The 27,535-nt window shown below is 37.5% G+C and overlaps 1 protein-coding gene across 1 annotated transcript in view; it reads left to right on the plus strand.

Annotated features, from left to right (window-relative positions):
- The window catches only part of CTNNA2 (catenin alpha 2), a 418,638-nt gene that overhangs the window by 384,559 nt on the left and 6,544 nt on the right, over positions 1–27,535 (plus strand). The window contains 3 exon segments of the mRNA XM_030948202.1: positions 2,103–2,208; positions 4,749–4,883; positions 17,411–17,554. Of these exon segments, the coding sequence (XP_030804062.1) occupies positions 2,103–2,208; positions 4,749–4,883; positions 17,411–17,554 (385 nt within the window).

A 27,535-nucleotide genomic window follows, 5' to 3' on the forward strand; every position in this document is an offset into this window, starting at 1 on the left:
TTTGTGCTATTTGCAAGTCTCTTTTATTTGCAGATCATTTTGTAAAGTTATTCTGTGACCTTACAGACACTCCAGTGACATTTCCTTTAGTACCCATCTAAGTGCATGTGCCTCTCTGAACTTTCAACATTTCAGCACAATTTGTGTCAATCAAAAATAATGGCAAAACTATTTATATCATTTAAACACTGAACTTCCTTCCAAAAAAAATCCCAAATGAAATGAAACTGGTTTGATCTAATGCTTCCTGGGAGTCTGTCAGTAATGATTTTTTTTGTTTTTGCTTTCATTTCTTTTCTCTATTGACATCTTATTCTTCTCTAATTGCAGAGGCCATTCATTAATGATACAATGTAAACAGAATTATTGTCTCTTATTATGGTCATGTTGTTAATCACATCAGGGAGAAAGGTTTACAAGATTCTTTGAATTCCAGATGCCTGTAGTAAATTAAATTTTGTTCAGTGTTTATTTTTTAAGTGGGTTCAAAAGTTTGAATGGTATTTATCAAAATGTGATTACACAAAACAGGATGAAAATCTTCCTGGTTTTATTTCAGGATTAAAATCAGACATCCATTTATTCATCTCTTTTGTGTTGCCCCATCCCTGGAACTGTTCAAGCTCGGTTGGTTGGGGCTTGCAGCAACTTGGGATAGTGGCCAGGGCTGGAAATGGATGGAGAGGATATTTTACAGAATTCTGTGTTACTTATGTATTTGTATTGTCTTGGTGTCTCTGATCCTTCTGTCAACAAAAAATGAGGTGAAAACTGCCCAAACAGTGTCATTGTAGCATGGCAGGAAGCAATGATGTTCTAAAGCAACAGCCCAGAATATGCACAGTCTTTGCAACCTCCTGGACAGCCTTTGATGCATTGACCATGAAATTGGAAGTTTGATAATTGTATTTTCTAGCATCAAAAGAACAAAACTAATTTGAGAATGAGATAAAGACTACTGACACATTTGAAGTAAATGAAAAAAATCAAAATGCACCTCTGTCTGCATCAGATTCAATAGCAAGTTGTTTAATGTATTCCATTAAAACAGAAACAAGCCTTTCACACCTTTTTGGTTGGCTGTAACCTCAGCAATAGAATAGAATAGAATAATTTTTCAAATGCATGGAGTTTGTGACAGTCAGAGCTGCTCATGTAATTAATGTAGAAGCACATGAGGTCACCAGGAAGTATTTTTGCTGCAGTTTAAGTTCATCAGAAGTGGGATACTTGTATTTCATCTGCTTAAAGTGGTAATGAAAGTCTGGGAAGAAGATTAAAATGGAAATATGTTTCAGCATGTTATTCTTGCCATTATAGATTTTAAAAAATTCTAAAAATAATGCAGTGTTGTGCTTAGAAAAAATGCCTTTAATTAAAAAAAATGTTTGATCATATTGTCATTTTCCACATTAAATTAACTCACTTCCAGTTGTGACTTTCTCAAGAGCAGCAGCAATTTTATTGGTACAAACAGGGTTAAAGTTTTGAGTCTGATGAAAACTCACAGAAGTCTGTAGAAGCCTTCCCACTTAATACATTTTGGTAGCTTTAATGACTAAAATCAGAATTTTGTACATTGCCTTAAAAATATGGTGAAAGATCAGGCCTAAAGCTAATTATACATGTTTTAAGTGTAACATTCAATGTGTTACACAATGATTATGCTTTACCTCTCTTTATATTCCAACAAAAAATCTTCTAAAAAAAAAGTTTTCTAAAATGTGACATTCTTGCCTTAGACATGATGGGCTGAACATCTAGCACTGGCTTGGGAATCAGATCATTTTGAAATAGTTGTGTATTCCAGGAACAACATTGGCTTAATGAGCACTTAAAAATGCATATACTATTAAGTACAGCTCATGTGCTTGAAGGCACCATCAGACTAAATTGCCAGTGAGGCATTTTGTAGGGGAGAGGAAATACAGCAGAAAGATTTCTTAATCAAGCTGTACTATAAAGTACTTAAAAGGCAAAATTGTAATAAATTAAGAAGACATTTGTGTTACTATTTTAAAAATGAGCACTGAACAGGGTCACTAAAAGTGTTGCCTTTCGTGATTTATTGAGATTGTGGGTAATTGTCTTGTGTTTCACAGAGGGAAAGGCCCCCTGAAGAACACATCTGATGTCATTAATGCAGCCAAGAAGATTGCAGAGGCAGGATCCAGGATGGACAAACTGGCACGGGCAGTAGCTGATCAGGTAATCCCAAAATGAGCTGAAACACAATGTTACCAATATGGATGAGTTGCCTTCTGCAGGAAAAGTCTGTTTTGCCAGAAAATTACATGTTGAGAGTCTGGATCCTGATCTTCCCATTGGTTCTTCAGCATTTTGCTGAACAGAAAATTCATAAATGAGTTTCTCCAAAATTCAGAAATGCCTGACTTGTTCCCCAGCCCCACTTCTGGGCCTGATAGAATTAAAAAGAGATTCCTTCAGGTTGGAAAGGACCTGTGAGATCATCACCTCCAAAATGACTTTGCTGTTCAAAAAGCAGTAGGGATTTGGATGCTTTGTTTCCCTTGCCAAGTGCCTAGGAATCTTTAGATCCTTTTGAGCTCGTTCTTCCAGCAATTTTCCCTTGATTTGGCTCTTTACTCTTTCAAGGTTCTCTGACTCCCTATTTTCTGGTTTGCCTCAGTGTGTTGTGCATGTTGTGGGGTCTGTGTCCTCACTTCTTTACCAAATTCATGTCACAGCTGGACAGATGACCTTGCTGTATATATATTTTCATATTTATCTATTCATCTGGAGAGCAAGAGGAGGCGTTGTATTAAAAGTCAAGAGCCAAATTTCAAATCCAGGTCCTACATAGCTAATTTAGGATTCAGACAAATTAAACTTCAATGTTTTTTCCCTTTGTAAATTTGCTATAGTTTCTTTCATTTCAATGACATCAAGACAAAATTTGCTGGAAGTAGGAACTGGTAACTTCCTTGCCTCTAGTCTTTCTCTTCAAAATAAGAATGTCATTTTCTTCTTCAATAAGAGTGTGATAATGTGTAGCACACCTTGCCATGGAATATGGGCCAGAGTGGCAAAAACCCCAAAGCTTCCATTTTTCTGTAGCCCCAGAAATGTTGGGTTTAGGTCTTCTTCAGCAGCGGCAAGCATTTTTCCTGTAATTAACCCATTCCAGTCCTTCAAATGTAGCATCTGTTCATTTTAACACAAGAAAGAAGAAATCCATGTGTCAGCTGATGAAATTCCTGGTCTGCAGTGTTTGCAGAGGTGGAATATTTTAAAGAAAGAAACAGAAGGAGACTTGTTATGCTTAGAGTGCCTTGACTTGACTCATATTTTAAATTTCAGAGGACCGTAACCCTAATAATAAGCAGTGAAATTATTTTGAGAATGAAGTATTTGTTTTAATGCTTGCACTTTAATGATATTTCACAGAACTCTGGGGACCCTCAAGCAATATAAACTTTTTGTGGACAGCTGCATTTTTAATTATTGTTCCAATGAAAGAGCCCTTACATTTTTCTCACTCCAAGGTATTTATATTTAAAGCCTTGACAGCTCATCAGAAGTATTGCTTTAAATTCATTCCTTTCAGTTCAGAAACTTCAAGAACTGAGTAAATATTTTTATATTAAATTGGCATCAGCAGGGTGAAGAGGTCTTTTAGGGATTAATGCCTGAGAGGTGTGGCAACTGTCTGAGGAAGAGAGGCTCTATCCTGAAGATCCAGCTTTGTTTATTATTAGTTTTAAAGGGCAAGAAAAAAGCCAAGTGACTCCATTTGGGGTTATAGACAACAATATTTCCAACTACTTCACCATGAGCACATTCCTTGCCAGCGTGAGCTGCTGGGGCCAGAGCAGTGATCTCAAGGTTGGAGATGTTGTTGACTCATGTGCCTTTAATTCTATCAGTTTATCTTGAAATGCTCTGATAATTTTTTTTAATTGAGCATAAACTTTGTAAAGTGATAAAAAGGCATATTTGGAATCTTTGTTCCCCAAGCTATGCAGGAACATTGTCAGTCAGACTTTGCTGGGTAGCCCCAAAGAGTATTTATTGGAGACATGCTGTTAGCAGTGGGCCCTTTTAGCTCTGTTTCATCAGAGTGAATTACTGAGGTCTGCTCTCCTGAGGCAAGACTTGGAATATTAACTACAAGGCTGTTGTTTGTTATGCTGTTGATATTGTGAGGGATGATGCAGTTTCTATTAAGAGTCCCAGAGACTATGAATAAATTGTACTGGGGCCCTTTCTAGTTCTATTGATTGTGAAACCCTCACAGCATCCAGCACACCTAATCTAATCCTCTGAATGTCTGCACAAATGCCAGGGGAGCTGCCAGGCACACAGGAGCTGGCATTGGAGTGGGGCCAACCACTCAGAACTGGGTTTATCTGGACATTAACTGGTCCATTCTGGATGTTAACTTGGATGTCCAGCAGGCAACCTGGAGTTTCAAGTTAAACCTGACATTTTGGGCGTTCAGTACAATTCCATAAATAATTGCAGAGCACAATTTAGAATTACTATTTTCATAATGCTGATAAAGAGGTTTCTCATTTTTCAGAAAGGTAGAGTGCATCTTTAGGTTGCAATTCATAAACCTTGAGTTAAATGAACGGTAGAATTTGAGTTTTCAGATTTTATCTAGTACCTCATGTAAAGACAAAGCGGAATAGATCCTCCTAATACACACACACCGACACTATCTGATTACCTGTCTCTAATCTCATGAATCAGCTCCATCTGATCAGTATTTGTGTTGTCTGCAGTGCCCAGACTCAGCCTGCAAGCAGGATCTGCTGGCCTACCTGCAGCGCATTGCCCTGTACTGCCACCAGCTCAATATCTGCAGCAAAGTGAAGGCAGAAGTTCAGAACCTGGGAGGAGAACTCATTGTATCAGGGGTAAGCTGGGATCTGTGTTTAGCCATTTGTTTCCCATGTAGCACTTGAAAGGGAGAAGTTTTGATTGCAATAATGTACAAATCAAAAATCCACTGAATTATAAGCAAGGGTTTTTTTTTTTTTTTATTTTTTTAATTCTATCACCATTATTCCAGGCCTTACAATAACTTGTGTAGAGCAATTTGATTTTCCAATTACCCTTTGTTTATACTAACCTTGTAGAATCTTCATTCTTCCAAAAGAAAAGTAATTTCATAGCCTAAAAAGTCATTGCCAAGCTGCGAATATTATAATTATTTGGAGCTTTTGTATATTTGCTCGTTATAAATCTTCTTTTCCTTTGTTAGTACTGGTAATTTCCTTCCTCTGTGCAGAAGCCAACTCTATGAAGTGCATATTGTTAAGATGGTGATGACTAATGGGATTCATTCACTCAGGTTCCAATGCACACTAGGTTTAGCAAAAGACTCTGGAAGGCCAGCAAAATACTTTAAATTTTGATGCATATGCTGTTTTCAAGTCCTATTGCAAGCACAGTGATTATATACTCTAATACCACCCAGTTATTTCAGTTGTTTTCAATGAACACTACAACCTTTTGCAGAAATAAAGACAGGCAGCAGTAATATTATAAGCAATGAGTTTTTTACATTTTTAAAATGTTTCTTCCTTCTCCTATGTTGGCCTTTGAGCCTCTGGGAGTGTTCTAGAACCACAAAGAAGCATTGACTTCTCTTTGTGATTTTTTTTTTTTCTTTGACACTAGTTTAGCCCCATGACACTTTTGTTATCCTCTAACTCAAGTACAGACCATATGTATGTAAATTTGTAACATATTCCACTCTCCTGAGTGGTTTCAAAACAACAGTGATCTGTGAGACCCAAGATGCTGAAAACAAATTGTTTCCAAAGATGGTTTTGAAAAAGCACCCTTTCATTGTTTAAGCCCAATCAAGTACGAAGATTATTAGAACAAAAAACTTGTGCCCTTCATTCCATCCATGAGATTCCCCAGTGGCATCACTGGCCTTCCTCAAACATATCAGAAGTCACAGAAAGTGTTCTCAGTCGCATAACATTTTTTTTTTTTTTTTTTGCAAAGCACTATAGAAGGTCTTAAACATTTGCCAGGCTTTCTTGGATCAGGCATTCTGAAGTCATATACACAATCCTAAAAGGAGCTGCTTAAAGGTTCCTGTATCTGTCCTGCAATTGGTCTTCACTTCTTGACGTATGTACGTATGTAACTTTAATGCCTTGATCTTCCCACAGCAATGAAAAATCCTCTTCCATTTTCCTGACAGCAGCGGCGTGATCTGTCCTTGTATCACTGACAGCTATGCTGCATCATAACTGCCATGATCTTTTCTTACCTCCTGCCATCTGGGTCCAGCCTTTCATACCCATTGAGTTGTCATGTTCATCTCTCTAAAACAACCCCCAAATCAGTGCTTCTCCTGGCTTGGCTTTTGTGGTTGTGTGTGTTTCTCTTTTGGAGTCTCTTTATTCAGTGTTTGTGGATGCTGAATAAGCCATTGTGAGCCTTGTGCATCTCCTCGTTCCTGGAACATCCCCATCCGTTGTGGAATTATCAGTGGCCAAACTGCTTGAGTTCATCATTCCAGTCTGGCATTGTTGGCACCCGCTGCTTCCCAGGCTCCATCACCATTGTGTTTCTGTTTGGTGGGGTTTTCACAGTCAGTCTCAAAGGGCAAAATGAGCTTCAACCACGGAAATTATTTGGGTCTGTTCCAAAGACTCGGTAAAACCGAAAATGTGAAGATTGCCCAGCTTGCTTCTTCTGCTGGTGCTCTGAGCAGGAGGAGGTATAGTGAGTTGAACTCCTGCGCATCCCTTTGTGAGAGCATTATCTTGTGATCTGACATGCCCCAGTCAGTGCAGAGCTTTCCTGACAGTGTTTTCTGATCTTCAGGGTGCTGGGTACTGTATGCTCCTTTGCTATCCAGAGGTCTGGTATCCAACTGCACATCCACATCTGCTTGTCTACTTGCTGCTTCTGCTTCCATCTTCTTCTTCATTCTCTCTTGGATAGCCAATTACAAATAAGCAGTATTTTATTTATACTAAAATGAAATACCATTATTTGGCAACTTGCATACAGTACAATGTTAGAAGTACCATAGAAATCCAGAACTCAAGCTTCCCAACCTACGACTACAGAAGTAAACTTCTGTGATTGTGCTATATTATTGAAGTGTTTTGATGTAAATATCAAGCACCAGGACAGTTATTACAATATTGTGATTTACTACTGTTTTTACAAAGAACCACAAGACAATTCAGAGCGATCCATAGATGACTTGCAATTCAGAACTATTATGGGGAGTAGGATCTCTGCTTGATTTTTTTCATTATTAAGAATATTAATCAATATTTATAAATGAAATGAATGTATGCATATGTATGTTTGAATCTTTGTGTGGGCGTATGCATAGTTATATATAAAGGAAAGAGACATAAAACCAATTAAAAGCTAAAAGACAGATGAAAGCCACCCTACAGTTCTTACAGTTTTGTTAGAGGAAAATATGTTGCAACAACTTCAAAAATACTGTGTACATAACATTTAATGTGCCATATGTCTTTTGATGAAAGTTCTATTTCCTTTTTTTCCCCCCAAGATTCAGTAGTTCAGTATGGTTTACCTCTGAAAATAAGCATAAAGCTGATCTTGTTTACTTTTTTCCTCTATAGATTGGTATGATTCTAGCATAGCATATGAAGGGTCCTTTTTGGCATCAATGACTTTGCTGCAAATAGGAAAACAGATCAAAAAGTAAGAAAATGTCACAGTTCTGAATTGTGAATTATTTCAGTAAAGAACCCAGTGTTGTTTTCCCTTTTCTTCCTCCCATTCCTTTTCCCCTCTGCTCTTTTTTCTCCTTTGATCTTTCCCATCAGACTCCCTCCATGCAGATAGCAGAATCATTTTTACAGTTAAGTAAGACCTGGCACTTGGGAGTTAGCACACATCAGCTAATCCCACATTAATACAAAGAGTGCAAGGACAATTTAGACCTTCTGTTGACTCGGCCCTTTATGTTCCAAGGTGAGACTCTTAATTCCTGATTCCAATGGAGTTTTGAAAAGTAAAATAAGGAAAAACCCTGGTACCATTTTTTCAGTGAGGAGCCCTGGAAACCCAAAAAAGATTGCAGGGAAGAAAATAAGCAAAAGTGGTGAGGAGGATGTTAGATAAAAGAAAAAACAAATTAATATCAAAAATTAAAAAATATTTTAAAAATATTTCTAACAGTGTAGATGATAGCCTTGTTCATAATGGAACTCTCTTTGACCTTGGTCCATAAACAGATTTACATTTCTGTAATTTTAGATTTCAGTATTCAATTTCTAGCTCCCCTCTGAGAATAAACAACCTCCTTTAATGAAGTTACAGAGTAAAAGCACTTCAAAATAATTTGCTTTGTCTCTTGCTTTGGTTTATTTAAGGTAATGCATATTTGCTTCATAATCACTTGCAGTATTGTATTGGAATGATTCCTCTGAGGTGCTGAGAGTACACAGTTCTCAGTGAAGTAAATCCCATTTACATATACTTAACTCTTGCTGATGGCCTTGCCTTTTTGTGGGAGCTACTTTTGTTCAGTTGCTTTTAATGATGTTTCTTATTTAGATAAAAAAAATTAGACTTCTAACTCTAGGGATGCTTTATTTTTCTAGCATTCCTGTCTGCCTCTTGTTAGCAAGAGAATGACAATAAAACAAATCTATGTATTCATTTCCTATCGTAGAATAAATATCCACTTGTTCTCTTTACTTCTGCTGAGAAGCTGATCAGCTCATTTACCAACTATCCATTTAGGCTTTGAGCTTGCATTTTTTAAAGTTCTTGTTTATGTTAGTAGATTTGCCACGGTTTTTCCTGTAGGATTAGACTGAGCAGAATTTAAGAAAATCCCTTATCCAAGGCAGCTCCTAATCATGTTCAGGTTTGATTTAGAGCCCTACAGATAAAATCAGCTGTATTATCAGAAAATTTGCCAGAGTCTTAAACTTCTGAACCAGACAGATATGCAGTGTCATCCGGAGTAGCAGCCACGTGCCTTTGAACACTGTCCAAAAGTATGGAATCAGTAGCTAAAGCACATTCCAAACATACACTTCAGCTGCATACAGTTCCCAGTCATTTTCCAAGTCTTGTTTATCTTAACATAATAGGCTCAACTGTGATACCCAGAGAAGGATTCCTGTATTTTGTTGAAGATACCAGACAGTGTAGGTAAGATTGTGAGTTTATCAAGGAGTTCTTGCTTGGGGAATTGAACTGAGGAGTTTAGCAGGAACAGGAAGGGGAAAGGGCTGGAGCCATCCCATTAGTTTTAGGTGGGACATGATGAAAATTGACAAAACACCTGGACTGTGAGGGTGGGTACATAAAAGGATGAACAAATACAGATACACTGCAAAATAATTACATGTTTATTTGTGATCAGTGATAAGAGTAAGATAACCAGAAAGAGCCAGTCCTCATCAAATATGAATGAGCCTCATTATTTATCAGAGAATAACAGTAAGCATCCAGCAGTTCAGATGAGCTCACCAGCAGTTTCCCTATCAGTTCTGCCTATGGACCTTACATCTAATAAAAATGGCTTAAATATCCTAGTTTTCTTTTAATTAAGCCCGAATCACTCTAAACTACCTCATACTGTAAAAGCAAGTTGTTATCGTGTGGGCAGTAAAGTATCAAGTTACTCCATATTAATGCTGTAGACTCCAAGAAAAGTCAGGTAGTTTGAAGTTCACTTGTTACTAAAAGTGAGCAAGGCCATTTTCATTGAATTTGGATGAAGAGCAGTTGCTTAAGAGCCGCTAATGGGGTGTTTCATTTCCCTGAAATAAAAAGCCTTTCTGGAGTATTTCCCTTTGTTTTAAAGTTGGCAATCAGAGAGAACTTTAGTATTGAAAATGCTTAAGGGAATGGGAAAAGTGTTGATTAGGATTTTGGTAAACAGACCAATTTCATACTCCTGAACCAGGCAGGAATTGAGGATTATATGAAAGAAAGGTTCCTGAAGGGAGAGTTGGTAAATTGACAAAACTGTTGGGTTCCTTCTTGTCAAGATTCTCAGGAGTGCAGAAGGGTTACTCAGCTAGTGACAAAATGAGTTTTGCTATAAATTTATCATAGAAATGGAACAACTGGCTCACATATCCTTGTGTCTAAGCTGTAGAGAAGAGGATAAGGAGCTGGCTGATTTCTCACACTCAGTGAGTTGTAGTGAAGGGCTCACTGTCCAAGTGGGCACCAGGGATGAGTGTGCTCCTCAGGGGTGGTGGTGGGACTGGCCCTGTTTAACATCTTTGTCACTGACATGGACTGTGGGATCAAGTGCACCCTCTGCACTTGTTTTGTGACAGCACCGAGCTGTGTGTTGCCATTGGCATGCTGGAGGGAGGGATGGCATCCAGAGGGGCCTGGACAGGCTGGAGAGGTGGGTCTGTAAGGATCTCATGAAGTTCAGCAAGGCCAAGTGCAGGGTCCTGCAGCTGGGTCAGGGCAATCCCTGACACAAACACAGGCTGGGAGGAGAATGGACTGAGAGCAGAGCTAAGAGCTTGGGGGTGTTGGTTGATGAAGAGCTCCACAGGACCCAGCAATGTGCACTGGCAGCCCAGAAACCACACATTGTTCCCTGAGCTGCATCCGAGGCGCTGTGGGCAGCAGGGGAGGGAAGGGATTCTCCCCAGCCCCCAGGCAACCAGCCACAGTATGAGGACACAGTCTTAAGCTGTGCCAGAGGAGGTTTAGGTTGGACATTAGGAGTAATTCTTCATAGAAAAGGTGATTTGACATTGGAACGGGCTGCTCAGGGAGGTGATGGAGTCACCGTCCCTGGAGGTGCTTAAGGAAAGACTGGACAAGGCACTGAGTGCTATGGTGGTGCTGGGTCATGGAATGGACTCAATCAGCTCAGAGGTCTTTTCCAACCTAGTTATCCTGTGATTCTGTAGAAGCAGAGGGTAAAGAACAGCACTTAGAAAATAATAAGGAAGCCAAAGAAATAGGAGATATGAAACGTTCAGAGGAAGAAAGCCAAACCAAAAGCAAGCTAAGAGTATGAAATCAAATTGCAGTGTTGGGAAAGGACTGAGATAAAGTCAGGACCATAAAGTTGGTTAACTCCACAATAATCTCTACTTGCCTAATAGAACAAGCAAGTAGAGGAAATAAAAATCTCAGGGTCTTTATTTTGGCATTGTGAAAAGACAGCTTCCAGGACAGGAAGGCTGGGGCCGGGTTGTGAAAGTGAGATCTTTATCTAGATAGTGTATTCAAGTAGCTCATGTCATCTGCTCTGGGAGACATTAAAGACACGAAAAATACAGAAAGATATTTTAGCTGGACAGTTTGGGTTGGAGATATATTTAAGTAACATCTGCGTAAATGTTTGAATGTATGCAGGTAGACTGATACGTGTGAGGGTGAAATGCAGCCATAGCAAGTGCACTCAGTTCCAAAATATATGGCTATCTGAAGCATATATGCTTATACAGGTTTGGCTAAACCTTTATCTGGAACAAATTTGTTTGAGCTAATTTAGGAGTCTACAACTCCTGCTGGCACAGAATGTCCCTCAGTACACTGTCCATGAAGGGACTACCTGCTGATGTGGTAACATAAAAATTTATCATCTTGACACTGAGTCAATTTACAGCTCCTAAAGGACAAAGGCACCAGTGAGTTATGCAGGTTAATCAAAATGAGTGCTGATAAAATCCCTCATGGTCATCTATTCATTATATATGGTGTATTTTACAGAAGCTCTGTCTTAGGACTTTCTCAAAGCAGTGAAGAATTCCTAATTATCCTATGAAACATCTTAAAGATGAATAAAAAAATTTAAAAGAGGCAAATAGATGTACCTGTAGTGACTCTAAAGCTGTGTGCAATACCTCTCACAAATATTTGACAATAATAGGAATTTAGTTCTATGTAGCTTACCTGTTGCATCCCAGTAAAGGGAGCATGGACCAGGAGCTCAGAGGGTTTATGCAGTTGGCTTCCTTGGGGGGATCCAAGCCTGGGGCAGACAGTGTAGCAGCTGAGAAGATCTAGTGTTGGTAATCAGCTCATTTCAAGTTATATAAGTTATACAACAGAGTCCTCCAGAGTTCTCTTTGAAGTGATGATTTTACAGAGTTTTGATTCAGCCAAGTGAAAGATCCTGCAGGATCTTGTTCCTGAGTCAGGGAGTCCACAGGGTTTTGCCTTTGTCAAAGGTGCTGGATTGGATGATAGTGCATACCCTGAGCTTTGGGCATCAGGGGGATCATAACTGTGACCCACAGAAAAAGCTGTGCAGAAGCCCCTGGAAAGGTTAATCTGTTTTTCTTAGTGTATGGCTGTTCCTTGAAAGAAGGTGGATGGTGGCAGACAGAGTTTATGTCAGGAAAAGCTGATGAACAAAGCTCAAGACACAACTGAAAAATCCAACAAGAAAATATTTTTTCCAATAATTTCAGTTCTTTTGAAGCTCAATTTTTTTTATATATAAGGCTGTGTTTAGGGCTAAAAAAATACCTCAGTTTATATGAATGCATGTATAAACACACATAAATATGAAATTATGTATCCTGCATAAATGGAAAGATGTTATCCAGAATTTAATTTGCAAAGCAAAATTACACTGCACTTGTCTTCATTATAATATATTCATGGAGACAAGAAGCACACACACCATCTATATGTCTGCATTCAGTAGGTTTAAATTTAGACAGGTCAGACTTTTATCCTCATTGAGAAGCATTTTGGCTCTGGGGAACATGCTCTTGTGCTTTATCAAGTGACTAATAGTCATGCATTTGGGAAGATTAAATTTATTGACATTTCTCATTAGAACAATTTTCTGCAAAGAAAAGCATTTCTGACACCAAACAATATGAAGCTATTTAATTCCTTGAAAACAATGCAAAATGTTACAGATTCAAGACTGAGGCTTGAACCAAATATGACCATAGAAAAAGGTTAGAAAACTGAAGGAAATACTATTGTATGTGCTTCATTGCATATTGCATTTGCTTTAAAAGTAGTAGCCACTCAAAAATTCAAGGCTCACCTGCTACAGTGGTTACAGCTCCACTTCAGCCTGTTTTCCTATTCAAGGCCATGCTGAATGAGCTGAGAAGAAAATGGGAATTTAATGGCTTTGTGATACACAAATTACAGCAGCCCTACAATAATTAGCAGGGCTCAGAGACCATTCTAACACACCCTAAGATACGGTCCCAAAGGACTATTCCTATAAGAATTACTATAAAGAAAGAGAGGACTTTGGTGCTATTTCATGTTCACTTGTTTTCCAGTCTTATTGCCTTTAAAAGAGATGGTTTGGGACCAAGCATCACCATTTTGTATTAAATAAGAATTCCTGTCCCCTGGGGCATTCTCAGCTCCTAATGTACAGCATAGATTTGCTAATAGGTTCATCCTAAGGCCATAAATGAAAATGAGGTTTGTTTTTGGGAATTATGCCATTATGGTGGACTGAATTTCCATAATAACAGATTTAACCCACAATAGATTTTGGGTTGTGTTTCTTATACAGAAGTACATCTTGTAGCTCTTGCAATTATTTAGCTCCTTGGGTTGGAAAGTGGTGACACTAAATCCCACTTATGAAAGTACTATCAGATGGTGCTTTTGCAGATATTAAAAGAATGACAGCTAAAGTTCAGACTCATCACTGACTTTGACTGTAATTGTGTTTCTTGACAACCAGAGTTGCAGACAAGTAACACACACACAGAACTATTCACAGACAAGATGTGCACTCAAGGGAAAACATCAGCAGGTTTTTCCAATCTGAGCAAAATCAAGTGCAAATACTGAACAGAACAGCTTACAACAAAGTTTTTCATAAAATCCACAGAAGAGATGTGTTTCCATTAAATGAGAGAGGTCATAATGGCCTTTAGGAAGAGACCTAACTAAGTGAGGAAGGTTAAAAGTAGCCTTCTATCTTTAACCTCTGAAATATTTTCTTCCACACTTGGAAGATATTATTATTACAATTATTATTTATGTATCTCACAGAAGCAAAGGAAGAATAGTTCTGTTATCACATCTAATCTTACCTGACTGATAAGCAGTTGCTTCAACAAAAAGGGTTTGTTTTGTATCATGTAATTAAGACAGTGATATGAACTTAAAGTAAAAAACTATCCAGTATCAGAAAAATCAATCCTAACCTCTTACTGTTAGATATCTTCAAAAGCTTTCTTTTAACATGAGTTCTTTCTGATTCTGACTAATACCTCATCAAAACCTTGTGAACTGGGTTATCAGGTAGGTAATAGTATGTCTGGAAACTGTGATGAAATACACAAGTAATGTGTGCTAAATCTCATCAAAGACCAAATTAGAATTCTGTAAAACTGGATTAGAGCATCAATACCTGAGCTAAAAGACTGCAGAAAGATTTTCATCCCCTTCTTATACCTGCAATTGGGTTCAACATTTCCATTGTCAAAAAGTTAGAGAAGTTACAGCTTTACTCAGTGTCAGGTTGGATGTTCCATATTTCATCATTCCTTATCTCTGGCAGATAATGTACAAAAAGGATTTTCCCACTTATCCATCATGCTGATGCCGTAGAGCAGCTGGCCCTCTTTGGGTCAGAGGTGTGTCTGTGTAAAGCTCTCAGACTTTTATGATATGTGTCACTTTGGCATTTTTACATGGCCTTTTCCAGCTTTCACTTCAATTCCTTTCAAGCCATCCTTTTTTACCTTCTGTGTCTGTGCCAGTCTGGGTGATGCTTCTGCAGGGTTGGTTTTCTGTGCTCAAACTCCCCAGACAGCACCCAGAGGTACCTGTGTGGTGCCTGCCCTTCCCACCATGTGTTCATCCTTTTGGGCAAGAAAGAAAGCACATTGGGATTTTTTTTCCATCAGATCTTTGAGGTCAGACAAAACATGGACCCCTACTTTAAGTTGATTTCTGTTGCCTGGGTGCAAGTGATTATATCAATTACTTGACCAGCATTTACATAGTTTTCTTATGCTGTTAGGTTTAACTTACATCCCTTAAGAAAATATTTGATATTAAAGTCTTCATTTACTGTCTCTTTGCATTTCCATGGATTCATTTAATTAATCTTAATTGTGTTCCTTGAAACATTTGGAAGATTTATGCACTTTCTTGAATGTATATACATTTAAAAATAACATCATGAGGTGTATTCTTTCTCTGCTTTATTCAGTAATGTGTTTAGGTCTATGTGCACAGCTCTTAACTTTGTTCTTCACTTTATATTCTCTTCATCAACTACAGATATCACACTAAGTAGGTCAAAACAAGATTTCAGATTTAAGTAGTACTAGCCCCAAAACACCATCTGGGGTATAATTTGCCACCCAATCTATCGAACTGTTTATATCACATTATTATGGTGGAATTTTCCATATTTCTCCATATTCTCTTTTTACTGGAGAATGTCCTTGGCCATACTCAGTCTTCCAGAATTTGATTCTGCATTTTCCATATGTTTCATCCCAATAAAAGACAATTTACCTCTTTATCTCTCTAAACTCTCTCTTCACAAGATCTTAGAACTGCTGTTACATGTGTAATTTTTCTGATATTTAAGGTTATATCCTCTGAACATCCTTCTCTTTATCAGAAGGAGCAACCTCACATAGACTCCATCAGGACTGGTGGTCATAGGAGTTTGAAATATGTTCCTACTTTATTTGGCAAAAACAACTGTGGTGCAGTAGTCAAGCCATAGGTTACCCAAGTTATGAATTCACTGAATAATACTTGGTACCTTTTACCATAAAAGCCTTTAAAAATTGGATTTTTCTTTTCTCTTTATCAGGCCATTAGACATAAACATTAATAAGGAGTCGATGCAATACAGGAGACCAGAGGAGGTTTTCCTCCTGTCTGTCTTCAAACATGCAAATAGTTTGTAATCAAGACATGATGTACAGAGAAAACAGTTAAATTATGAACAGCACTGTCATCACTTAGCATTCCTCAGCTGCAGCCTAGTTTTGCATTGTGTTCCTGCAGTTACATCTCATCTCTAACAGCCGCAATAACTCTTCATTTCGCCCACTGGGCACCCATTTTTGTTGAGTTTTTAATCCCACAAATGCACTGCTTTAAAGCAACATCTGCAGATTCTGCAGGATAACCATGATGATAAAGTTTTGAAGGTTAAGAAGGAAAATGCTTGACTCTGTTGCCAGGTGTGGCTGATACTAGACATGAGTCACACACTTCCTTTTTTCAGTCTAAGGAAAGGAGAGAAAAACAAAGAACACACTGACAGAGCAGGGAATGCACATTAATCATTATTAAGACAGAAATACTAATCATTATTAGATTATAATTCGCATGAACCTAGTAGCACCAAAAAGCCTGAGGGAAAGCATCAATATTAACTCCATGTGCTTATAATACATACCCTCAAAAGACATTTAGGAGTATTTATTTTTCCTCTTCCAAAAGGCAGGCTCTTACACTAGCAGTCTTTACTGGCACTGAATAAGTCCCCCATTCTCTAACCAGTTTTATTTAATGGGGTTAGGTGTAGCAGCAGAAAAAAAAATACACTATTTTTCAATTTTAGTCTACAGCTAGGTTATTAAGAAAATCCCAGTGGATAATATAAGCAATTATGTTTACTCCCAAACCTGCTTTTCCAGAATTTGGATGATAAAAATATCATTTACAATAAAGTAGACTGAATATCCCATTTTAAGTCCTCCAGTATCAGTTCTTGGGATGTTGTTGGAAAAAAAAAAGTGTGCCTCAGCCTGTATGGCTGTCATTGTCTAAAAATGTACATTTTTAAAAAATATCACCTCTTTGCAATTTTATTGCTATTTTCTGGAACTTGAAAGTGTGCTCTGTAAATAAATGTGTGCCCAGAATTTTTATACTTCCCTCACTTGTTCTTTCAGCACAGTTTGTCAGTTCTCATTTTCAGTGCAAGAAAACCATAGTTCTGTTCCTGCCCTCCCTCCTGCATTGGTGCAGGAGACCCAACCCTCTGGATTACTCTACTCAAGGGTCAATCCACGGGTGTGAACTGGATGTTTATCCCACGTGGGGCAGCACAAATGTAATTCCTGTTGCAATCGCTGAAATTTTAGCTGCTTGCACTGGTGTGGATGCTTTTGTGCAGTTTGGCTGTACGAAACCACACATAAAATAAGGAATCTATTGACCAAATTCATGCCCGATCTGATGTCAGTCAGCTTTTAATTGGGATAGAGCTTTCTGTCCTCACTGGTTGTCATCAAAAGGTGCCGAAAACGTTCCCATTTTGAATCAGCCAGGCCTGTGCTGTGGGAAGGAGTGAGAGGAACCCCCAGCCAGTGGGGTTACTCATCGTGGAGGAGGCCCTGTGTCCTTGGCCAAGCATAGCTCCTTCAGCACACGTTCCCCTCTCTCCTCGCTCTACGCTACGGCACAATATTTCTCTTGCTCTCTCTCTCACTATCTCTTTTCTGTATCTCTCGGAAATCAGACTGGAGTTCAGAGCACTTTCACTACCTTTTATGAGGTAGAGTGTGATGTCATAGATGGGGGCAGGGCTAGTCAACTTTCCACCCACCCACCCACCTGTGCTGAGGGAGCTACGCTTGAGACTGGAAGCGGTGACTCCTCAACGGTGAGTAACCTCCTGTCTCATCTTTGTCTTTATAGCTCTGGGGGTGGAGGGACGACACATGAGAATGGGGGATTTTTTTGATAGTTTCTCTTTTTTTTTTTTTTTCAATTAACCATAGGACTCACAGAGTTAATTGCATGTGTTGTCTCAGTCACCTGTGCAGAAGCGTTTCCTCCCTGTCCAGAAGTCCCAGAGTTAAATTCACCTGCAAAGCAATTTCCCTGCACAGGTGGTCCATTGGCTGATGGTTAAACTGATCCTTCAATGTTTATCTTGCCCTGTGCAAAGGCAGGCTCTGGTCCCCTTGAACTCAGTTGCTGAACTTCCATTAATTTAATTACAGTATTTAATTATGGTGCTGAGCCATAATTTTCCTGAAGTTCTTTATGATTAAAGATAGATGGTGTTATTTATATATTTATCATTATTAACTGTGGATACTGACTGTTTATATGGGACAGGATTTCTTTTGTTTTTTTTCATATTCTCTATTACTGTTTTTATTCACTTTATCCAGAATATATATGAAGCTGTGTATTGACAATAAGCCAATTATAAAACCTGTTTCATAGATGAAATAAAATTCGAAGGTAAATTGTGAAAGACATAACATTAAGCAGAAAACCCAGAAGAGATGTAACTCAGGCTTGGCCTTTGAAATTATAAATCAAAGCATTTGATTTTTTTTTCTTTGATAATACTTGAGGTGGGCAGGGACGCTGCTGACTGAATTTCTTAGTGTGTTTTTTGTCTCACTACCTAAATGTTACAATTTTACTTTAAAGCATTGTCTTGTTACCTATTTCCCTCAGCCCCAAGTATTACTGCTTCACTGTTTTAATATCCCTCAGCATATTAAAAAAGACAAGATGGACTATGAAGATCTTCCTTTCTTGTTCTGCCTCCTGGGTATCTATTAAAGCTGTCAAGATGTCAGAGCTCTCATACTAAAGGCAGAAGAAGGATCATATGAAGATTTTGGGCCCTAGAGATACTGCAAATCTTGCTGTTCTTGTTCATTTAAAGTTCTTTACCAGCTTTGTGTGGGGTCTGGTCATATCCCAGTGAGAGGCACTAAAAGGCAGCGCCATGTCCTGGATAAATCGCAGGAAGAGAGTGCAGCCCCAGCCTTTTCAGCAGAGGGGGTTCATAGGCTGATGGGTGAAGTAGTCCTATTTTCAGGTGACTGGGTGGCTTTGAGCCATTGGGTGAGGGTGCAGAGCATTCCATCTTCTGGTCAGTGGCATTGCTGGGAATTGGTCCATAGTGATGCGCAGATATTCCTCCCTGATGACTCAGGGATGCTCTTTGTATCCAAGCACAGGACAGCTAAATGGAGTTCAGGGAGGGTGAGAGTCTTGTTTACAAAGGTACTATCAAAACTTTCAGAAATGGTTGTTTCCTTCCCTGTCAAAGAGAAAAATAATGACAAAGAATATAAAATGTCTCCCTGACAGGCTTTTCTAGCTTTGAATAATGTGCACAAGGTGTTTTATTACTACTGCTGATTCCTTTAGTAAACCAGACACTGAAATCTTCAAATCTTCCTTTGCAAAGCCATGAACTTGCCTGGCAAATTTAGCTTCCCCAGCAAACTTTAATCTTTTCAGGAAAAAAAAAAAAAACAGGTTAGTCAATCTCTAATGTTTCACTGGGAAAACTTCATGGGAATTGCGCTCTTAAAGATGATTTGAAGTTTGTGCTTTTCAGAGGCAAATGCTTGGAGGTAAAATTTAATTTAGATCCTAAGCACATCCTTTGCTGATGAGTTTATCAAATTGCCTTCTCACATAATTATTCTTGCATAATGCAGGAGACTTCAGTTTTTGCACAGAATTGATAAAACACAAAGAGCAGCTGTACAGTGCCCTAATCTCACTTCAGTGATACAAAAGCATTTTGGTGGCATGGAGAAACTCTTTTTAAGACTGGTGTAATCATTGGGAAAAGAGAATCAGTATTGGTGTCATTCAATAAGGATGTTGAATTAGAGACAGTGATCAGCACTGAGGGGATATCGTGGAACAGAGATGTCAGTGGATTACTTGGAATCCAGAGAAATTTGCATTCTAAAGTTGTCTTTAGACAAATGAGCAAATCAGCAGTTGGCTGGCTTCTGTATAGTGGGGAGTTGGTAGAGGGGAAGATATTCCAAATTACATGAACTGTTACAATAATTAACCTGAAATCTGTCTGTGCCAATTCTAATAACAAATTTTTGCCCAGGTAACCCCAGGCTGTGAATTTGACTGAAAAGCTTAAATTTGGAAGAATAAATAAACTCATGTTACATTTACTGAGCTAATTCCCCTGTTAAATTATTTTACTGGCAGCTATGATTTAAAAAAAATATTAAAATGTCCAAAGTGCACAGATTCCTACATTTACAGCTTTGGCTGAAATGTGTGTTCACTAAATTATGAAGTTTGTTTAATATTATTTACATGTACATTACATTAAATTAAAATGTTATAAGGCCTAGATTTCAGCTGATTTTATTTAGTGTTTAATATGAAAACTTTTAAAGCAAGTATCTAACAAATTTCTTCCAACACATGCTAATTCAAATGAGTTAAATCTTCATAAATTATTAGCAAACTGAAAGTTAATTTTTGATGCAGCATTCTTAAAAAATTTATACTTGCAAGCACGTTGTGTATAATCATCTCAAAACGAACCAAATATATTAACTAGTCTATTTACACCTATGTATTTAAGGAGATCAACATTTAGATGAAAGGTTTATTCCTCAGTCACAATGGCAAAAGGTGAGCAATAGTTTAATGATGTGAGGTCATCTACAGGGATCAAGCATTTTTTTCAGTATGATTAAAGCAGCGATGTGAAATTCCCAATTTTTCTCTGTTTGCCAGGCTGGTTTATCTTACAAGTTGAATTAAAACTTTGTGGGTTGGTTCTTACCTTCTTTTTCTCTGTGAGAAGTGAGGGGAGAGCTGTGAAATGCTCCATCTGTTCCCAAACCATGTCAGCTGGCACAGAGATGCTTCTCCCTCTGCCCTCCTGCAGTTTTGGGCTGGTTTAGCACCATTGCCTCAACACAAATTGTGTGGATTACATCTTGTTTAAGCAGAAGTCACAATGACAGTGCGCAGCATTCTGGAGGACTCTTCATGTTGATTTAACTTGCAGCCCTTTTAAACCTCGACCTCAGCTTGTTTGAATTTACAGCACAAATTTACACACATTTACACTTGAACTGGGTGTAGTGATGGAGGAAACCAGGACTGCCTCAACACCCTGGACTTTCTGATCCTGGGACAGTTGCACTCAAAGACATTAAATAATGATTCTCTTTAATCAACAATCCCTTGGATTTTTATCAGTCCCATCTGAGTGTCTCAAAGCAAACCCATGGTGTACCCTGGTAAAACTGAAAACAAATAAATATTGTCATTATTTCCTTTCTACAAATAATGCTGAGCCGTGTTCAAGGCAGAAAGGATCTATAGAATCATGATGGGTTTCAAACACTACATACTCCTTCATGACTGTAGTGGTTTTGGTAATTTAAGATTTTTTAATTAGGAGATTTCTTAATTATCGTGTTGATGAGTGTCGTGGGTTTTAATGTTGGTTAATTACTTGTGTACTTATTTCTTGTTGTGAAATAGGATTAGGAGAAAGGTAAAGTAGGTTTAAAATTTTTAAATGGTATAAAGAAAATTTTATTAATAGTAACTAAAAAAGTACTGACAATTAAAATATTTTTTAGAATACTTCTTTTTTCTTCATAACTTTTTTCTATTTAAAATGTAAAGAAACAAAACTTAAAATAGTTAGTTTACTATTTTTAAAATAGTATACTACTAAAATACTCAGTGTTCAAGACCAGTGTTTCTCTGCCTTGTATTTGATATTCCAGTTTCCACTCTGGATGACCAAATAAAATAAAACCAAAACCAGCCAACCAAAACCAACAAAACAACCCCCAAAAAACAAATTAACCACAAATACTGCCATCCCATCCCCCCCAAAAAAAAACAACAGGAGAAAGACTTTACCCAAGTTAAGGATGGTTTGAAAAAGATAGAATTGGAAAGAAATCCCGCAGTAACAGTGGGAGGCTGCCCCACTCAAACTGTGCAAAGAGATGAGAGTAGGTCTCTGGTGTAATGGAAACTGATTATTTTATTATTCAGAAAGATTTTAATTGAATTATGAAGAGGTTTTTGCTCTCATCTCTATTGCTGTGTGAACAGTGACTCATCTAGCCAAGTGTAAACATCTGCACCTAAGATGTTCACTCCAGCCTTCCTTAGTGTGGAACTCCAGAGCCATTTCCAGAGGGCAGAGATTCTTATTTCAGGTAGACACTGACAACTGCTTAGATTGGTAATATCTTAAAAAATACAGAGGCTTAAGCAGGTGAATTAAACCATGTGTACAGAGTCAGAAAGTTTAGCCTTGGGCATCTTTTGAGGGTTAATATTGATATGGAAGTAAATCCAACTTCCTGTGAACTGAGCTGATGCCTAATTTTTTCCTGAACAGAATTTTTTAAATTGCTTATTAAGGAGAATTTATCTGTAAATTTTGTGTCTTGATGCCCTGATCTTTTTAGGTTCTGGAGGTTGGAGAGATTTGTATGTCTTGTAGTTTGTGGGGTTTGCCCATTTGACATTTTGGGGACCAAAAGAGAATTAAGAAAAATAGTCACAAAAACATTCATTAAGTTGTTTGAATTCTTGGACCACTAACCCAAATCCAAGGATAGCTAATTTTTCTTTGCAGATGTTGAACACCTGCCTAGATCCACTGTATTATTTTTAGGATTCTAATGCAGTTTAAGAACTCTAAACTGAGTTTTAAAGGTGAAGTGCTCTGGCCCATTTCTGTAGAGAAAGAACCCATGAAAGATCTCAAGTGCTCCATGTTCTTCTTACCAAGTAGAAAAGGAATCTGGAACCTTTTGGTCCAGAACCTGGAATTGGGTAGATTGAGTACAAGACTTAATTTGTAGAAATGAAAACTCTGAACACTTTGACTCAGTCACAAAACACACCAAATCCATGGATTTTAGGAACAGCCCAGTTTTTCCTGCTTTCATTCCTAGGGAAATTGCTCAGTGAAAGGCATCTGAAAAAATCTGGGTGTTCAAGTGACACCAGCCATAACTAATATTTGAAGACACTCAGTCTGAATTTTTCTGATGCCAACTAAGTGCATCAGTCAAGTGTGTGGCTAATCATGATTAATGTACACTATTTAAATAAGAAATTTATATGAAAAGAGCCTCTGCAAATGCCTTTATCATTTCACCATACTTCTGAAGTTTATACCTTCATCTCCTTTACGTAAATTCTGGATTAGTGGTGAGATTTGGAGATGTGGTTGAATTAATTTGTTTTGTGGAGGGATGGTTGTCCTGAGCTGAAAAGGAGAGGAACCATTTGGATTATTTGAGTCATTGAGGATATCAGTACTTCTGCATTTGTTACTCAGGGAAAATGCTGCCTAAAGTGCTGAAGTGCAAAGGAAAAGAGACTCCAGGAAAATCTGTAATTCCTAACACAAGTATTTTTCTGAAGAGAGTCGTACTGGACTTCAACAATTTCAGTTGAAATTAAAAATTTGTCAAGAAATTATATTTTTTCCCTCCTTTTCTACAATTACTCTTTCTTTTTCCCCCCATTTGGATAGGACACTTCTCTTTTAGCAGTGAAAATGAGATTGCCAACATCATCTGCAGAGGTCATAGATACATTTGTATGTGTACAGAGAAGGCTCAGAGAAAATATTGTTGCCTACAACTACGTCTGAGGAGGGTTTGGAAGAACCAGATCCAGACCTGTCAGTTGCATGGACATAGGGACAGGAAAAGCAGTTAAAAAAAAAGTGTTCACATGGGAAATACTAATTAGAGATAAGGTAAAAATGTTTTAACTGGAGGGTAGTGAAATTCAAGTGCAGGGCGGAGTTCTGTAGCCCAGAGATGTGAAATTATCCATCCTTGGACATACCTGAATTTCAGCAAAATCCAGAACAACCTCATGTAATTCAAATTTCCAACAGGACATTGCACTAGATGACCTCAAAAGGCTCTTTTCATCCTTAAAGAATATTTGCATAATAAAACATGAGTAATAAAAATGAGCTCTTAGAATTCAGAGCAAGATTTTATTCATTCCAATTTATTCTCAATTTGCTGTCATCTTTACTTGTTCTTTCCCTGTGAATTGCAGTAGCCATTACAAATGTTTTTGTTCTGTTCTGGTTTCATTTGCTTGCACTAAGAACAGGTAATTACTACCTGTTTTAATGGTTTTTAATGACATTTAGTGTTAGCTAAAGTTAAAAATTTAATGAACAGATGCATTTACAAATTGTTTGTTCAGTAATTGACCAGGGGAAAAAATCCTTCTAGTAGGGAGCTCTTGTTACTTACTGAATGTTGTTTAACCATTGATTGACTTGGCCAAATAAATAGAACAGTTAATAATGAATAATTTATTTGGTATAAAAGTGTAGAATTTCCATTAAAAATTTCTTGTTATATATGATTAAGCCATCTCTGTCCGACTGAAATAGAGCTTCCCGTTGAAGACTATGGTGGAGTTTTTTTTTTTTTTTTTTTTTTTATTTCATTGCACACTGTTGTAAAGTCCTGGAGAGCGCTCAGGGAATCAAACAAAGGAAAGGAATGTTTTCACTGATTGAGTTGATCAACACTGGAAGGACCCTCAGCTCCAAGGGAGTAAAATCCTTTCAGCACCACAAAAATGATCAATATCTTGAATGGTGGAAGCCTTTATCAGCTTCTACAAGACATGAAATACAAATGAAAAACAGGCAAACTTTAATAAGAAAGGAGTAGTTGTCCTGGTATCATCTTCCATTCTACAACAAGATTTTATTTTATTTTATTTTATTTTATTTTTTTTATTTTATTTTATTTTATTTTATTTTATTTTATTTTATTTTATTTTATTTTATTTTATTTTATTTTATTTTATTTTATTTTATTTTATTTATTCTGATGTGTTTGATGCATCGTTTCCAAGACTTTTCCTGAGAAAAGCCAGCTGTCCCCATGGAGCACTTATCTTCTAAGTGTCCCTGTGCTGACCTGGCCAGCATGATTTTAGAGATAGAAAAGGAGCTGGAGGAGCAGATTTGCTTCAAAAACTAGCGGATCCTCACAGCTGAAGATGTGGAGATAAATCACATACAGATACCACTCTGGTACAAATTAAAAAGAATTTGAGGAAATAGCACATTTCTCAGCGTTGTAGTCTTAAGTCCTGCTTTGTGCTGCTTTTCATTTTGTTTTCTTTGAGACAAAATCAGGAGGAATAGCAGGAGATAACACATTTACTTGTGTAAAGCATAGAGTGTTTCTGTGCTTTATTGATTTTTTTTTGTATCCAAAGTCTCCTGCATTTTATCACTGAGTACAATTTCCAGCCAAGCAGACATGATTTGGACTCATTTCAGGTAAGATTGTTAGAAAGACATGGTTTTTTTTCTTTTTATTGTACCTGTTCTCTAGATAAAGAACAAAAATAATTGCTCCTAAAACTCCGATTGAAAGAGCATTAGATTATTTTGGGCTTTTAAAATGTATTTCTGTCTTCAAATTACAAGTCAGAGCTCCAGTTGGGAGCAGGGAGATCACTAGCACAGATTAGTTAAAGATCATTTATTTCCTCTTTTTTTCAGATTTAGCTGCAATTGGATACGATAATGGAAATGTGTACTGATGTTTTTGACAGAGACCTGCCCTTGCTTTTCTGTGACCTCAGGTTCAGACCTGTTGTGTCTTGTGTAGACTTCAGGCATGTGTGTGTGAATCCCTGTGTAAATTAGTGTAAATTGCTTTTTTCCTGGGCTTGATACTGAGTATTGACAGAGTTCCTGTGCTAATTTCCTCCTGGCAGTATAAAAGTTTTAGTTGTTGTTGGAGTTTGCCTCTCCCATCAGATAGAGTTTGGACTTCATCTTGCTGCAGATTTTTTATCTTGTTGAATATTGGGTTTAAATCAGTCATACAAAATTCTATTTCCTGTTAATCATCCAAGGACTCAGAGAAAATTCCATGAGGGAGAATGGTTTTGAGGTTGTAAATGTGGTTGTGCCAAGTTTGCTTCAGGGATCATTGGAATTGTGGTGGCCATTAGACAATCCTGCTCTTTGTCCAGGACATTCCACCCTTGGCATCATCCCCCAGACATTCCTTCTGTGCAGAATGAGGAGGATTTGGAAGAAAAATATTACAAATCATCATGGCAGAAGACCATTCCCTTGTTTCTCAGTTGTGAGTTGATGTAGAAAGTGTTTCTTCCTCTACATTCATCCTTAGGAAAGAAAAAGTGTGGTATAAACAACCAAATTTTCTGTCCCCATCTACAAAACTCCTTTAGCTTTATTCACTGAGGATTTCTTCCCTGTCCTCTAGAGTTTTTCCAGATACTTTGGCATGCAGATTGTTGTGAAATACTTTAATTCAGCAGCAGACTCTGAAAGTTCTGAGACAGTGCTGTAGTATGAAAAAGACTGCTAAAGCAATTGAATTTTAAAAATTCAATGCTGTGTAGGATTGCTTGTCCTTACAGAGGTTCTGGTGAGTGGTAAGAATTGTACCGGTTTGGCATCTGTTTTCTCCTGTGAAATGGCAGATAATGAGTAGAAAAAGAAAATTAAATGTTTCTGAGAGATTTTGTTATGGGTCAAAATAATTTCCCCCATTAAATTCTGAAATGAATGCAACAAGATATTAATTAAATGTTAAATACTGAGGAAATAACCTATGTTATATTTGGTAACTAGATTAATTATTGTAATTTTTTTTCATAACAATAGTATTGGAGAAATAATTTGTTCACTGTAAATGCATTTGTTAAATAGAAAAAATAGTATCTATCAAAAATTCAATAATGTGTTTTCCACCTTTGGGACCTGCAGGCTAGAGACACACTAGCAATAATTATTTTCCAGAAAAATAATTAACTAATTAGGTAATTAGTTAACTTTCAGGTGTTTCCGATTGTCTTCTTGTCATTTAACCATTTCAGTTGTTAAAATATGAGCTTTCCCATTAAGTGTTCTCAAAGCAAATGAATTGGGATATCATTTTGTCATTTATCGTTTTGCTTCTGAAATACTAAAATATTTACTTGGAATAAGTAAAGGAAATGTAGAAATGCATTTCTATTATACCTGTTTACCTTTTACTTGGAATGTCAGTTCTGGGAGTATTTTTATTTGCTTCTGCTTTTGCAAATTAGCATACAGCACTTGGTAATGTGTTTTAAAATGACTATAGTCCATAGAAGACAGAAAATATCCATCGTTATTGCTGTATTTTTGTGCTTTCTGCTGTCCTTGGATGTGGCAGCCTTTGTTTAATACAACCAAATGGGCTTGGGAATCCCCTGGGTTTCTTACCTGTAATTGAAAAAATGCAGATGAGGGTGGTTATTCAGTGGATTGGGCACCTATAAAACACAACTATCCCCAGAATGAATTAAATATTCATCATGTATAAAGGAGTAAGTCAATTGCAGTCAAATGTGAAAACAGGTAGGAAAGGACAAGTACAATATAATTTTCTCTGTGTAGCTACAGATCCATTCTTAACATTATTATGACCACATTACATTCCAGATAAAGACTTCTTTTGAGAGAGAGAGATTTTCAAGTATTTAGGATAGTTTTCTCCAAATGGACTGTAGCTAGCAAGAGCCCTGTGAGATTTTGAAGTGCCTGACTAAAACAGCCCCTCAGTGGTGCTGATAAACAGCAGATGTCTCCTTCCAAAGGGAAGGGAGCATCTGAATAGCAAACAGGCCATTCTTGCATTGGCTCTCTCTAACAAGGTCATGTTTTATGCATGAAATGTGCCACAGAAATGTAAGATATAATTTTATAAATAAGATCTTTTTCTGGCATACCTCTTGTAGGTATGGATTTACTGTTAAGCGCAGCTGAGAGGAAAATCTTCTGTTGCATAAGAATGCAATC

The sequence above is a fragment of the Camarhynchus parvulus genome, chromosome 4, assembly GCF_901933205.1.
Source record: "Camarhynchus parvulus chromosome 4, STF_HiC, whole genome shotgun sequence".
NCBI lineage: Eukaryota > Metazoa > Chordata > Aves > Passeriformes > Thraupidae > Camarhynchus > Camarhynchus parvulus.